The sequence below is a fragment of the Ammospiza caudacuta genome, chromosome 6, assembly GCF_027887145.1.
Source record: "Ammospiza caudacuta isolate bAmmCau1 chromosome 6, bAmmCau1.pri, whole genome shotgun sequence".
NCBI classification, from domain to species: Eukaryota; Metazoa; Chordata; class Aves; order Passeriformes; family Passerellidae; genus Ammospiza; species Ammospiza caudacuta.
Genome location: NC_080598.1, coordinates 22,581,527 through 22,596,513, shown reverse-complemented (window position 1 = coordinate 22,596,513; position 14,987 = coordinate 22,581,527). Strand labels below are relative to the sequence as shown.

Sequence of the window (14,987 nt, the reverse complement as noted above, 5' to 3'; positions counted from 1 at the left end):
CTTCCCCCACCCAAAAAAAAAACCCACAAAAAAAACCCCAAAACCCCAAACCCAACCAACCCAAATAAGACCAAGATACAACCCCCAAAAAAACCAAACAAAAAAGGAAAAACAAACAAACAAAAATCCCCAAACAAACAAACAAACAAGGATATTTATACAGCTGTATCTTCTATCTGGAATAATTAAACTAGCTGAAACTACATCTGTTTCTCAGAAAAAAAGTAATCTTCTTTTTTGACATATTTTGTGGACTTGGTTTGATCCAAAACTTCATAATTTTTGAAATTTTCTTTTAAAGAAAAACTAAAGACATTCACATCAGTATTCAGAGCACACCTTTTTGTGGCACTTTTTCATCCAAAACACTTTTTCCTGTAGAGTAGGAATAAATAAATTCCTTTCAATAAAACTTTTTAAATAAAAAGTCTGAGACTCCTTGAAGTTGCCACTCAGACAAAACCTTTCTATTGGTTGCTGGAACCATTCAGACAAAATTGAAAGGCTGTGTTTCAAGCATAGCTAAAGCTTTCACTACCCCTGCTTTACCTTCACTTTGACAATAATCAACTGCCATGAGGTCAGGAGAGCTGCTTTGATGGTGGATTCAATTCTAGAGTTTTAACTTTTAAACACCCCTATGCAGCAGCTCACTTGGCCAATGTGAAGATCTGTATCAGTCCTGCACTTTCAGAACAGGAAGATAAGCAAGGAGCAGAATTGTCCCATCCCACTGTAAGAGGAGTCAGGGGGGATTCCTTTTGATAGATTTCTTGGGTGAAAATAATGCCCAAAAGCAGCAAATACCCAAGAACCATTGGGTTAAATTGGGATAAAGGATATGGTTCTGACCAGAGTGGGACAAAAAAAGAGACCAGAGAAAGAAAAAGGGGGATGGAGAGAGTAACTGCTTTTACCTGCCAAGGCTGCTCCCAGAGCTCCATTTCCCAGGCAATTTTCTCAGGCATCCTGGCATGTGTCAGGGCTCTCAGCACCTGCCCAGTCCCTCCAGTAATTTTTCACCTCATGTGTAATACATGTTAAGGCATAAATAAAAATCAAATCAGTCCCTCACAGAAATGTTTTTGAAATCTTGCCTTTACTAACCTTACTCCAAAGGGGTGAGAAAGAGACGACAAAACACACTAACAGAACACACTGTTACTCATCTTGCCAAAATTTGCCTCTCCTCATTGCCACAGCTGCTTGCCCCCAGCATGGGGATGCCATGCAGCAGGGCATAGGGCATAGCAACAGTGAGAAACAGGCTACCAGGGGAAAATTCAAAATCAGTTTGCAAATGAGGCGGTAGATGTAGAGGATGACTTGGAGGTGGGGGAGGTCCACAGGAAAAGGCTCTTTTTTCCTACTTAGAATTGTGAAATATTCGAGTGCCAGAGTGCTGGGGCTGTTGAAGGTACTTTCCCAGTTGCAGTACAGAAATTTCACTCTCCCTTTACACCCTTTCCCAGAAATTGTGCTCTCCCTCTGTCCTGAACACCCCAGATTCATGCCCAAAACACCTCTGCACAATTTTTTCCACCCTTAAGGAACAGGAATTTTGTCACCCACTCCCCCACAGCTGGAACCACACCCCAGGGAACAGCCCTTTTCCTGCACCTTTTGTCCTTTCCCTCTGCACAGAGAAGGAGTAGTCAGAGCCTGTGGTTACCAAAAGGGCAGGTATTTTACCAATCACAGCTCTTGCAGAGACTCAGAGGCATTAGACCCTTGAACTGTTTAATAAAGCTTAAGAAATAATTATTGTCTAATGGCCTAATATAGCTTAAAATAAACCCATTAACTGCTGGCTTACAAAATACCCTGGGGTCTTTGTATGTGGAGGCAGAACACAGTTGTCAGAGGATTTATTTCCTTCATCTGCAGAAAGAATAATTAGGACCAGCCCTAACCAGAATGATATGTGCTAAAGAGACACTTGGCAGTTGTCTCCTAAAAATATTCCAGGCAAAATGCTTCAAACTAATTAGTACAGAGGTTGATGTTATTGACAAGGGACACAAAAAAAACATCCCTATCCTATGAAAAACCACAAAATTACAACTTTGGAATTGGTATTGTGGAAAGGGTTTCACATCCACAAAGGTAGACATGACAGCTGCACATCCTTTCTCTGCTTTAATCAAATATTCCTTTTCAGAACTTCAAGAAAATACAGATGAAACAATCAGCCTGCATTGCTTCATGAAAACATTACATTCCCATAAAACATACAGAGACTCTCTTAAATATGCTTGCTGCTTTAGACAGTATTCCACTGGTCTGGATCACATTTACGTGACACTTTTCAAGACAAAGGCATAACAGAAGCTGATCACAGGCTCCTTAGCATTTTTAGGGGAGATCCTCATTCTTCCTGGGCACCAAGCAGGGACAGACCAAGACACAGAGATCTGTCAGTCACAGCTGATTTGTCTGTCAGCACCTGGGTCTTGCTGGGTGCTGCACTCTTCAAGTGCTGGTTCAGCGAGCCAGGCATGGTCGCCAAGATCTTACTGGGTTGATCTTTAGCTGAACCAAGTTGCTGTAGCTGTTGTCTGCTTCTGGGGTAAAGCTGAGCTCATCACTAACGCCCGGAGCACCCGTGGAGCCGGGGGGAGGCCAGCAGAGCAGACAAGGTCACACAGCATTCACCTCAGCCCGGCTTGGAATTTGCAAGCAGAAAAAATGGTCACAGCACTCAACATGACTATCCAGCTGAAGGCTTCTCTCCCACTAACAGCTGGACTTACATTTCATCCTCAGCGTGGAATCTGGTTTATTTTGGAAGCTTATTTTAAAGTCCGATGTGTTTTCAGCAATACTATTTCTAGTTACAATTTAGAGATGGCATTTTCTTTAATTCTGATTAATCTGTTAAATAAATATGCAAATATATCAAGTGCTCTATATAAAAATACATACACACAACAAACAACTCCTCATAATAAAAGCAAGATTAATAAAAATATGTACTGTTTTACACATATGAAATGGCTGTCTAGTTTCGAAACTATAATGAAACAATTACACATAAGTCACAGGACATAACCTAAAAAGAATCAGCATATATAAAATAATGGCATTGCCTCTTGAGCATCTCTCCTTTAAAAATATACAAAGAACCCAACCAGTGTTGCCTGTGCTTTTATAGCTACTGACTATAAAATAAATTACCAAGAAGTTTACGGATTTCTTCATTTAACATCTAAACAGGGAGATGAATAACATGCCACAGACTCTTTGGTTTTTTTAAGAGAAGTTTAGCCTCCAAGACAGTGAAATACGTCCTTCTCACTGAGACCTATTCCCAGTTAGGATTTAACAATTTTTAATTCTTACTCTGGATCTCCATACTTAGTGGAATGAGTACCTAACAGCAGTTTAAACACAGCCTTCAGCAGATCACTCTGATTTCTAATGACAAATAGAAAAGTGTGCTTAAAAACATTAAACAAGAATCGATGCATTGTTCACAGATGAAATATCTGATGTGCATAAAGCCAAAAAACATCTTATGTGTATTTTAAAACATCACTTTCTCTTGGGACTTTTTGCCCAGGTGTAAATTGCCCTGAGCAGATCTGCCAGCAGATACCAGGGCACTTGAGCATTTCCATGAAGAACATGGGAAACTGCTGGAGGGCTGTGACTCAGAAATATAATCAACAGTCTTGTTCTTTATGTTCCAGTAAAGATCAGTGCTAGCTGAAGTCAGTATTTAGCCAGCTGAATATTCACCCTCCAAACTGCTTCAGATGGAGAACATAATACAACGCACTTTAGCAGAGCAGTTTCAAAGACAGGGGCTATGGTCAGTGAACACAACTCCTGAACAGCCCTGCTACAGACCATCCACATCCCACAGCTGGCACAGACCAGCATTTTTCCCTGCATTTCCTGGGGGGAGTCCAATTGGAAGTTACAATTCTCCCTCCATTCCAATAAGTTTTCTAAAAATGGCACAGACCACTGGTAGTAAATAATTGTTTTCCTGACAATTCTTATCAATATAATGCACAGCATCATAGCTTAATACAAATACTTTACAGACACAAAAGGACATAATGAAAGCATGTAACAATGCAGCTCAACTACTCTACTATATTACATGGCTGGGAAGAGTTTCCTTTCCTTTGATCTTTTCTGTAGAATTTGAACTTCTGGTACCAAAAAGCAAGCAATGTTTCTTTTTGGTGTTTTTAAAAAGCTGATGGAAAAAATGTAGATGAAATAGAATTCAGAGGAAATGAGTGAGATCATAGAAAAGCAGCTTTTAAAATATAAGCAATCTCGTATAATGTAATAGTTATAGAGGAAAAAAATTAATAGGCTCAGCATCTCCTTACCAAAATGGAGCAGAATACAGAGACCTATTTTCAGGAATAAAGTACTGTCAGCTTCCCTAGTGATCTCAATTGCTTGATTTGTGCATATGTGATTGAGCTGGGGTCATTTTGTTTTATTCATTATCTTAACTAACAGGCTCATTAAACACATGCACAAACTTGGACCAATGAATGAGGTGGGGAGAAGAGCAGTGAACACCTCAAAAACTGAAGGATAACTGTACAGGTTCCTAGGATAATAAAGAATAGAAGTTTATTATATTTCAGCTCATGTTTTCATGCCTTTATTACCCCTCCCGAGAAGACTTGCTGTATGTCCATAGATATTTAAAAATAGAGATAAATAAATTTTGTCCTTCTGGGTTTCCTTCGTTGCAGACCAAGCCACACATAATTATAAAATGTCACTTTTTGTTTATACTGCAGATTCTGAATGTACCCACAGCCATTCCTGGCTGGAAGGCATTTCTGAAGGATTCTGCTGTTGCAGACATTGTAGAAGATGCCTTTTGGGTTTAAACTCGATTTTTTTACTCTTGACATTTTTCCTCACTTATTTCTCTACCATGGCAAGTTTTATACTTTAAATATCTGTAAGATGGAGTGACTGGATACTTCTTTAGCTTCACACAGTGAAGACCTTCCATCTGGGGAATAATGATGTAAACTTGTATGCCTCCTAACATCCAGGACACAGTGAGAGTCCTCTGTGAAGGGACTGGGAACTGAAAGCATTATGCAACTCTTGGGGGTGTATTTCAGAAAGCACATGTCAATTTTTAAACTCAGGCGTCATTGCAAAGTGATTTAAAAGAAACAGAACTTATGCTTATGTTCAAAAGACATCAGTAGCACAGTGCATCTGTGAATTCCTGTTCAAGTTCCACATGATTTTGGTTTCCCCAGCCCTGATCTGCTTGGCAGTGTGGTACCATTACACTCCAGTCTTCATGTCACACTCATGATGATTTTGTGTTTCATTCACAGTCAGGAATTCATCACATGCTTGTGTTCGGTCATTTGACTGTTCTTTATGAACCAAGTGCACCATTTCTTGTGATTTGCTGATATCTCCATTTAATTCACTTGTCTTCCTGTCCTCCACTGCCCCTTTGCCATTGTTAATCACTAGCTTTTTCTTCTGCCCACATCTAGAAAGAAATGAAAATTAAATATTATAAATAGAGTACAAAAAAATAATAAAAAACTGAAGGTCAGTATTTAGGAAAAGGTGATTGGAAACTAAAATTGTGTCTGCCAGTGCAGACTTACACCATACAAAGTGTAAAGTTTCTCCATATTGCATATTTTATTTTTGAAAACATCCAACATTATATGCATAAAATTTATTAGGAGCTCACTTATCTAATTTCTATTTACTGTTACTACATATAGCAATAACATTCATTACTGAAGACTAGAAATTTTTTTTATGTCATTTGAATTTATCCACATTTTTGAACTTTGTAAATAGCCCCACTATGAAGACAACTTCGAAATCCAGGCTTGGGACCACAGCTTTGAAATGCACAAATTCTTAAGCAAGCAGAAAATCTGGATCAAGCTCTCACCTCATTAAACAAGACAACTGTTTTTTCCTTTGTATTAGCAGGCCAAGCTTAGAAGCCAACCAACAGTAAGGAAATATGGAGAATTACTCTTGCTGTTGTCAGCAGCAGAGTTCCTTGGGATGTTCAGGTAGGAAAGAGGTACTGTGATTTTCAAGTTACACTCGCTGCAGGACTGCCCAATAAACCTTATATGTAGCTCTGAATTAAAACACACTAACCCACAGTCTAAATTTTAAAGAGTCGCCAGTCCAAAGCCGATGCACACTGGTTATCATGGGCTGGGTATCCTTCAGCATAGTAAAACAGCACTACTTACACTGCTGTCAGATTTACTGTTTAGATGACTCCCTGGCTACACAGTGCTGGACATCCCACTTGTGCAAAGTGAATATGCAGAGCACAGCATGCCTAGGAGGGACAGTGTGTCTGTGAAGTTGGACTTCTAAGTCCTTTCTTCTTAAATGAAGCATATTTACTCCTGAAGGACTGATTTGGCTGTTCAATTTTACTAAGATGCTCTTGAAATAGCATTTTTTTCATGTCTACTGACTCACAGATGAGGGTTATTTTATCTGAAGTAGCTCAGTTCACTCTGCTAATGCTACATACACCCTTGGGAATGATTTCCTGCTCTGCAGTCATAAAATGCCAAAAGACACCAGCAAAGAGCTATGGAGCTCCACAGCCTCTTAAAAGAGCAGCTCAGAGTGCTCTGAAACCAACAGACTAGGAAAAAATGTGCTCACTGCTTCCTGCACAAAAATCTCCACATGTTATATGGTCATTATGATAAAAAAGGAGTTAAAATCCAACATTCAAGTAGCAAATAGTTACTCTGTTAAAAAGCTCAATTTTAACATTCAAGTAGCAAAAAGCTGTTGAAGTCAATTGGCAAGTAACCTCAAAACAGGCCCCAGAGAAAAGAGTTAAGAATATTATAGCCCATCCTTTAGGCTAGGGTTTTTCCAATTTCTCAGCTAACTTTGCACAGATCATTGCATTACTTTTTACTCCTCAGCTCCCTCATCTGTAAAATGGAGTACATAAAGCTCCTGAGAGCTCAGAGAGCAATGTTAGCATATATGCTTGTGACTGCCAGCTGTGATAGTGGCTCTTGTTCAGAAGAAACAGAATAGCAGGTTTTCACAGAATCGCTGTGACTGTCTAGGACAGCCCTTCACAGTGCACACAGACAATGCTTTAATGGTGGAGAATTATTCCTGGCTCATCCTGTGGTTGTTACTGTGTGTTCATCTCCCAACTTCCACCCTCTGTGAACACAATTTTCCCATTGATAACAAATAGAGAGAGGCTAATCATTTTTCTGTGATCTCTGTACATTTAGTTTCCCTTTCCCAGACTAAACAGTTCATGTCGCTGCTGACTTCATGGGAGTGGTTCCAGGTGAGTGTGCAGGCTGATGTGTGACCTGTGCAGGACATGGTGACCTGCGTCCCCACACCTCAAGCCACAGAGCTTTGCAGAGGATGCTCTTTCCTGTGGTTTGCTACTCTGCTCTTTGAGAAAGCTTTGGAGACTCTCCAAAGGAAGAGAGGAGTGAGGCAGCGTGTTTTGGAAATGTAAAGGGGTGGCCTTACCTTCTGCGACTGTTGACAGCAATGCACACTGCCAGGATCAATGCAAGCACCACCAGAGCAACAACAATGATCAGCCAGTCTGCAGGGACAGATGAGGGAGGGCAAGAGAGAGTATGAATGTATCTCATGTGGTTTTGCCATCTCACAGAACTGCAGAAACACAATCTCTTCTACTTTCCATAAGCTGTCACACTCTTTTCCTAGCTTCCATGAATGTTTGTTTGGTGTACAAAGTCTTTCCATGCAAATCAAACACATTTTCATCACTCAGCTATAGACAGGCCAGCTCAGATTAAATACCCCATTACTGCTATCACCTGGAAGCACTTTGGTGGGCATAGTGAAGAGGAGCTGTTTCACTGATTTACTCCAATGGCAAAAGAAAAAGCTCAGCATGACACACCTACAGTCTCAGGCACAGAAGCAGGATGAGTTTTAGCACATTTTAGTAAATCAGGTTTCACAACCTTCCCAGTAGCCTACTTTCTACTACCATTATAGCTCTGCTACCATTACAGATGGGGGTCCTCTCCCAAGAGTTATGTCCTGTATTTTCTTTGTTTGAAACAACCGTTCCTAGTTTAACAAGACTCATACATTTAATTTGCAACAAATTACCTCTTCTAATTAGTTAATTATTAGTACTCCATGGTGAAAAACTGATAGGCATTCTTTTCATAGCATGCTTTTCTTATATCTCCCTTCAGTTTTCCTGCAAATGATGAGTTCTTCAAAAGGGGCTTCAAAGGTTACCTTCCCAAAATTTTCTGTGTGCTCTTGTCCATTTTTTTCCTGTGACTAATGCAATGCCTTGAACTGAACACAGAGTTTCACCTCTGAACTTGCTAGGCCTAAGTACAGTGGAATAATTACTTTCTCTGTTTTAAAAATTACTTTACCACTAATAAGTCCCAGAATAGATTCACATTCTTTTGCAGCTGTATCACGGTGTTGGCTTCTTTTTATTCTATTTTAGTCTGCACACTCTCTTCTGGAGAGCTTGTTTTAGCTGAACATTCTCATGGATATGATGCTATGCATATAACTTTACCAAGTTTTGCTTGATTTAATTTCAGTTTATAAAAGTTAATTGAATCTTAATCCCACTCCCCAAATGTATGGTTTCTCTTATCTTAATATTGCTGAAAAACTATATGAGTTACAATATACATTTCACAGACTACTTGTGAAATGCTGAATATGATCTGATCCAGAACAAAGCTTGAGCAAAGCATTTGACCTTCATTTTCATCTCTTACTTCAGTTCATATGAAGACAAGTCTGTCCTTGGATTTTTAAAACATTTGACTTCCAAAACCCACCTGGTACACGGGCCGACCTTGGTTCTGAATCTATTTTTGTTGTGGCAGTCCCTCCAGGGGAAGTCATGGATTCATCATGTCCCTTGTGTGGTCCTTGGTTATCATACACACTAGAGGTAGAGCCTAAAGAACAAAAAAACCCCAGCCATTAGGCCAAAAATGCTTGATGGATATTTAACAGCAATGTATGAAGACTGCAACTTAAACAGTGTAAAAATCATACTCTGGAAAGTCCATGCTGAAGCAGTTAATGAGTGTTTGTACTGAAAATTATCACACAGACTATAAGCATGACACTTATTTGAACTACGGCTAGCTTTAGTATTTTGAGAAGCAAAACTCATGGCTTTCCCCACTTGTCTCCCTCATATGTTTCAATTCTATTCTGACACAGGATAAAAGTGAACCCCTAATACTCTAATGTTGTCATAAAATTGAACAATAATCCTTTGAATGCTTGTGACTTTGGCAGCTAGAGTGGGACTCTAAAAATTAAAAGTATTCTTTTCCTAATAGAAAAAAGTGTTCTCTGCAAACTTAGATGTGGATCCTCTTGTCCTTTTTAATAAGTTGTGTAATTTGGTTCCAAGATGGTATTAGACCTTTAATCAGTCTCTTATATTTTCTAAGCTGGCCATACTGCTTAAACTTTTAGGCAATTACATTCCTGGCCCATGCTATTGCCATAAGGGTATCCCAAGTCTACAATTATCAGCAGACTATAGATACAGTAATTTCATTATCACTACAAAAAATATATGACAGATCTCCACCTCTCTGAATTCTTCCAGACTCCAAGAAATTAAACACTAACTTTAATCAGCTGTAAAGTTCTTTTTCTTTATCACACATTACAACTAATTTCTGTCCAATATTTCTGATCTCATTTCCTAGTAACAGCTGGCAAATGCAAAATTGAGAAGCATGTTTTATTCCCTCTGTGAAGCACAGCCAGCAAGCAGCTCATGAATTTTCCAGATATTTTTATTATTTTTGTTAACAAGAAACTTATTGACTGGTGTGTTGTTTGGTGCTATCTCTCAACAAAGGCCAGAGCACAAATTCAACAATGAAGAACCTTGATCTAGCAGCATAGAAAGCTGACCAAGAGGGACCTACTAACTTGTCTACACTACATCTCAGCAGATTTTTGAGCTTTTTCTCCACAAAACCCCTTATAAAGGCATTCAGACATTTATTAGAAGTTGTGTGCTTAGAAACCTGCTACATTTGCTGCTCCCCTGAGCATTGAGAAGCAGCAGCAAGGGTCAGCCACGTTCCCTGCTGTTCTGGCTCTGGGGAGGTGCTTGCAAGTGGCAGGGAGGGAACCTCAAAAGCCCTCTACATTTAATTTTGGTAACACACCAGATTTTCTTTCTTTATGGACGGTTATTTTTTGTGTCCCTTCACTGGACTGACTTGTTATGCTGTGGACACTTGGACACTTGGTGTGGTCTGACCACAGCCTAAACATTGCTGTAGAAAAAAACCAAAAGTGGTACAGTACATCAAACAATTCATTTGATCAGAGAAGGCCTTTAATAATACATTCATGAATCTTTTCCATTCCATTTCACCTACACTGGGCAACATTACAAATGAATGAACCCCTCAATAAGCTTTTTGATAACAATGGTAATGTCTTAGTAACTCCCATCAACTGTGTTCTTAAAATGCAACAAGAGAAGGTAAATGAAAAAAGGAAGAGTTTTGAGAAAATGGCCTTCTGAGCTTTTTGCCAAGGTACTGACAATACTCCCACTGAAAAAGATATTCCCACTGTAAAAGATTCAAACCTCTTCTTACAGGTTTTATGTGATTAAAACAGAAAGGAAGCAAACATTTTTTCATAGTGTGTAATGTCTACACACAAAATTAGGAAGGGAGCTTAAATTAATTTAAGTGAATAGGGCCTGTGAAATGAAAGAAATGTGTTTTAGTAGGAAGACATTATTTAAAACAGATTTCATTGTTAAAATTCTGACAAATACATATTTTGCATTTATAGTCCTATGCCTACATCAAAATACTATAACCAGGCAATTTTGTTAGAGTTGAATTTACTGCTTTATACAAAATTCTTGGAAAAATAATTAGCCCAAGTTCTACCTCACAATATATTAATTAGTACTAATGAATTATTAAAGGAATTAGTTTTCAAGTGTTTTCTGTATAATACTGTAAGGATATAGGTACATAATCTTGTTTATATGCAATGAATGTCCACAGAGCATTGGCAAAACTGCTCTGGAATGGTTCCACTAACTTCCAAGAAAGTGCATGAAAACAGTGTTTGGATTAGCTGAATTGGGAAAAAACCCTTACTTTTAGGATGGTTATTTGTGAGGAAACTACATTTGGGAATAGGGAAAATTCCCTTCATTTCCCATGTTATTAGCATCCAAAAAAATTACCAAAGGCTGTATGTAGTATAACAGGCTAACACTGCTAACTGCAGTAACTTCATCAGAAGAATAACTCTTTGAAAAACAAGGCTGTTCACAAAAGAAATGTCAGTTACAGCCCAGTAACAGCTACAACTAATCACTGGAAAGATACCAACAGCACATATAGCTAGGAAAAAAATGGTGTCACAGAGAATTACCTTTCTTTTGTACTTATTCAGCTAATTTAAAAGGTTACAAATGGGGGGAAAGTGACAGATACTTAAGGGTTACATAGCTGTCATTTGTGCCCAGCAAAAAAAAGAAAGACAAAATGCTATCACAAATATATGGGCATGAGCAGAAAGTTTGCATTTCTTCATTTCAATAGTTGTCTTACCACATGCTGATAACAGAATATAAGAAAAGCTTATTGGCAAAATACTATTTACAGCCTTTACATAATGCTTTTGCTAGAAAGAGATACCATTCATGACATCTTATCAGCATGTTAAAACCAATAACAAAACCTAAAAAGGAAATCATAATATGACAACCATTTACAATTATGCCTAGTACACATTTTTGGACAATAACCATTGTCCACAACAACAACTTACTGATGGATAAATGAAAATGGTTATAATTCACTGTTCTTACTGGTAGTAAGAGGAGTCTGCAAGGGAATGAAACGGTCCTCAATGTCTGAAAAAACTCCAGGTATCCCATGGACATGGAAACCATCTGTGGTGTTTGCTGGTTCACCTTCCCTTCCAGGTGCAGTGCCAGGTGCCAGTGGCTCCTTGGTTGCTTTCTCTTGGTCAGCATCATCCACGGACTCTATGACTGCCATGATGGTGGCATGATCAGGGAGCACTCACAAAAACCACCACCTACATAATTTCCTGGGCCACAGCAAGCCAGAAAGCACCTTCACCTTCCTCATGCAAAGCACAGAAAGAGGGGAGAAGACATGAAGGCCTCTCCTTCTTCTTCCACACTGTCACTGGCTTCTGAGAGACCCTGAAGCTCCACATCTATGCTCAGCATGTTGGAGCAGGATGCTGGTGACATACACAGATCCCAGTGACAGAGGGAAAGGGGAGACCTTTAGAAGAAGAGATGACAGCAGCAACAACCTGACCCTATAACTCAGGAGTGAGTGGCCTCACCTCTGTCGGTTTTGCCTGGCAATACACAGGGGAAGAGAAGTAAGAAACTGATGGCAGAATTTAAGGGATGTAATTCTTTAATGAATGCACTGCCCTCACCACTGGGACACCACTGCCCAGTGATGGTGCTGCTGCTGAGTTGCAGGATCAAGTCATCTGATTAGCCTGCCAGAGCACCTCCACCACACCAGCCATGGTGCCAAAGCATATCCAGCTAATCCCACTGATGCACAAGAAAGGAAGATCAGGTTGGGGATTCAGAACCACCAAAGTGCATGTCTCACAGAACATTTGGGAGATCACCCGAAAACATGCTTCAGCAAAGATCAGAAACCACCAAGTACACCAGCAAGAAGGAGCAAGGAGTCCCTCAGGCCTTGTTCACAGATCCTATGCCAGATTTTTCACTGCAAGTCCACGCTGAGAATGAAGATCCCCAGGATGAGAAAGATAGTGAAAGGAATCATCTTCAGCAGAGATAATGTCTCATTTCACACCAGACATGAGAAATGAGAATGATCCATTATTCTTGCTGATACCCATCAGAAAATAGTCATTACCAGCTGTGGTCACACTGGAGGTAGTTCTGTGGAGGCCTTCATCTCTGTGCGTATCCATGGGATTTGTGATGCCCTCAGTGCCCTGTCCTGGTTCATCATCTGAAGGCAGAGGTGTTTGAGTTGGCTCTTTGTGGTGGGCACCCTCAGGAGAGGAAGCAGATGTCACCACAAGGTGAGGTGCCCACGCTTCCTGGGTTATATCTTCTGGTGCCAGAATGTCAGTGGAGGCTGTGACTGTTGTGATGATGGCCAAGTTAACTTCAAAAACATTTTAAAAATGCACCTTACATAGTACTCCCTCTTTATTTTTAGTAATCTCTAGCTTTGTAATTTATTTGCCTATGTAGACTCTACAGTGAGAAGAAAAACAAAACAAAACAAAGCCACAAGCAAGGAATATCCTCTGCATATGACACATTCTTTTTGGTTTGCCTCTTCCTTCATTAATATTCACAATGCAGCCTAAAATACTGGTTTTGAAAATATCTAGTGAACACTGTTTAGAAGTGAGAAAACAGCAATATTATTTTCAGAATGAGTATAAGAATTCCTCTTGTTACACAGAGGAATGAGATTAGAATTACTTAATTAATAACATCTGAAAAAATTGCAAAATCATACTTGGGTTTTCATATTTGCAACTGACCTGTCAAACCTCATAAAGTTTGAAAACAGTGAACTGGGAAACTTTACAGAATCTCATTCATATTTAGAAAACGTGAGCAGATGATAGTGAACACAAACTTTTTCATCTACAAACTATATTTTTAATCTACACAATTTGTAGTTTTCATAGCTCTCTGTCAAATCCTAAATGTTGAGGATTAAATAGTCCAGATAAAAATGGATTTAGAGGTAGAAAAGCAAAACGATAACAGCTAATTTTTCCTTAGAACATCTTTTTTATAAAATGCAGGAAGAAAAGATGCATTTTTTTATCAGTGTGATAAAAAAAATCTTATTGTATTAAATAAAAAAGAAGTATTTTGAATGAGAATAATTTTAAATGGATAACATGCATAGTTTGGGAATTTAAGTTAGAACCTTGCAGAACTACATAAACAAACTCCAATAAATTATTTCCAATTTTACAGTATTAAGAGAATATGCTGAAAAATTAAGACCAGGAATGACCAGACATGAAGAACAAGCATTTGCACTACCAGCCACCTCCAAAAAGCAACTGTTTTCACAGTTAAAAATACACCCAAGTAAAGTCAGGGGGGCACAAGAAACAGGGCACACAGGAAAAAAAATATCCTTAAGCAGACAGGAATTCTTGTTGGGATATTCACATGCAACAAAATAATAAAAACATTTGCAATGTAAATTCACAACAAGAATGCACACTTCGAAGATGAGAAAGACAAGGAAAGAAGTCAGTTTCAGAAGAAATAATGTCTCATTTCACACCAGACATGAGAAATGAGTACAATCCATTATTTTTATGGGAACCCATTGGAGGAGAGTCATTACCAGCTTTGTTCATAGTGGCTGTGGTCCTGTGGAGAACTTCATCCCCGGGGGCATCTGTGGGATTTGTGATGCCTTCAGTGCTCATTTCTGGTTCATAATCCCGAGGCAGAAGTGGTTGAGTTGGCTCTTTGTGGTGGGCATCATCAGGAGAGGCAACAGCTGCTATGATGGTTTAATAACAGATGATTTAAGCACAGGTTATTTAATAGCTGTGAATTCCACGTGTGTGCTGCTGTGGCCTTCCCATTTCCATCCCATCCAAGCCTCCTGTTCCCCTCAAAGCACTGTTACCCTTTTCTATCCACAAAAAGGGCAGAGAAGAGACCTTGTGTACATCACCACTGCTCTCTCACAGTTTTGGTGAGACGTATCCATTTGCTGTTCTTGCCTGCTTTTTTACTTAATTAAAAAGACTCCTGAGGGCAGTGGACCCAGGGAAAGACACAGAGGCAGAAGTCAGAAGGATTCCCTGACTCGCATCCCAGGCTACCTACAGAGTCTCAGCTTCCTTGGCACTGTCACTTGCTCTAACAGTGTGTTTCACATTACAGGCAT

General features: G+C 39.3%; 1 protein-coding gene across 1 annotated transcript in view; it reads right to left on the bottom strand.

Annotated features, from left to right (window-relative positions):
- Window positions 1–1,813: 1,813 nt before the first annotated feature.
- The window catches only part of CD44 (CD44 molecule (Indian blood group)), a 56,594-nt gene continuing 43,420 nt past the window's right edge, over window positions 1,814–14,987 (bottom strand). Inside the window, exons 16-21 of the mRNA XM_058806528.1 lie at window positions 14,433–14,594; window positions 12,957–13,190; window positions 11,885–12,070; window positions 8,841–8,963; window positions 7,519–7,597; window positions 1,814–5,500 (exon numbers count right to left, since the gene is read on the bottom strand). Of these exons, the coding sequence (XP_058662511.1) occupies window positions 5,284–5,500; window positions 7,519–7,597; window positions 8,841–8,963; window positions 11,885–12,070; window positions 12,957–13,190; window positions 14,433–14,594 (1,001 nt within the window). The 3' untranslated portion in view covers window positions 1,814–5,283. The remainder of the gene's footprint in view (window positions 5,501–7,518; window positions 7,598–8,840; window positions 8,964–11,884; window positions 12,071–12,956; window positions 13,191–14,432; window positions 14,595–14,987) is intronic.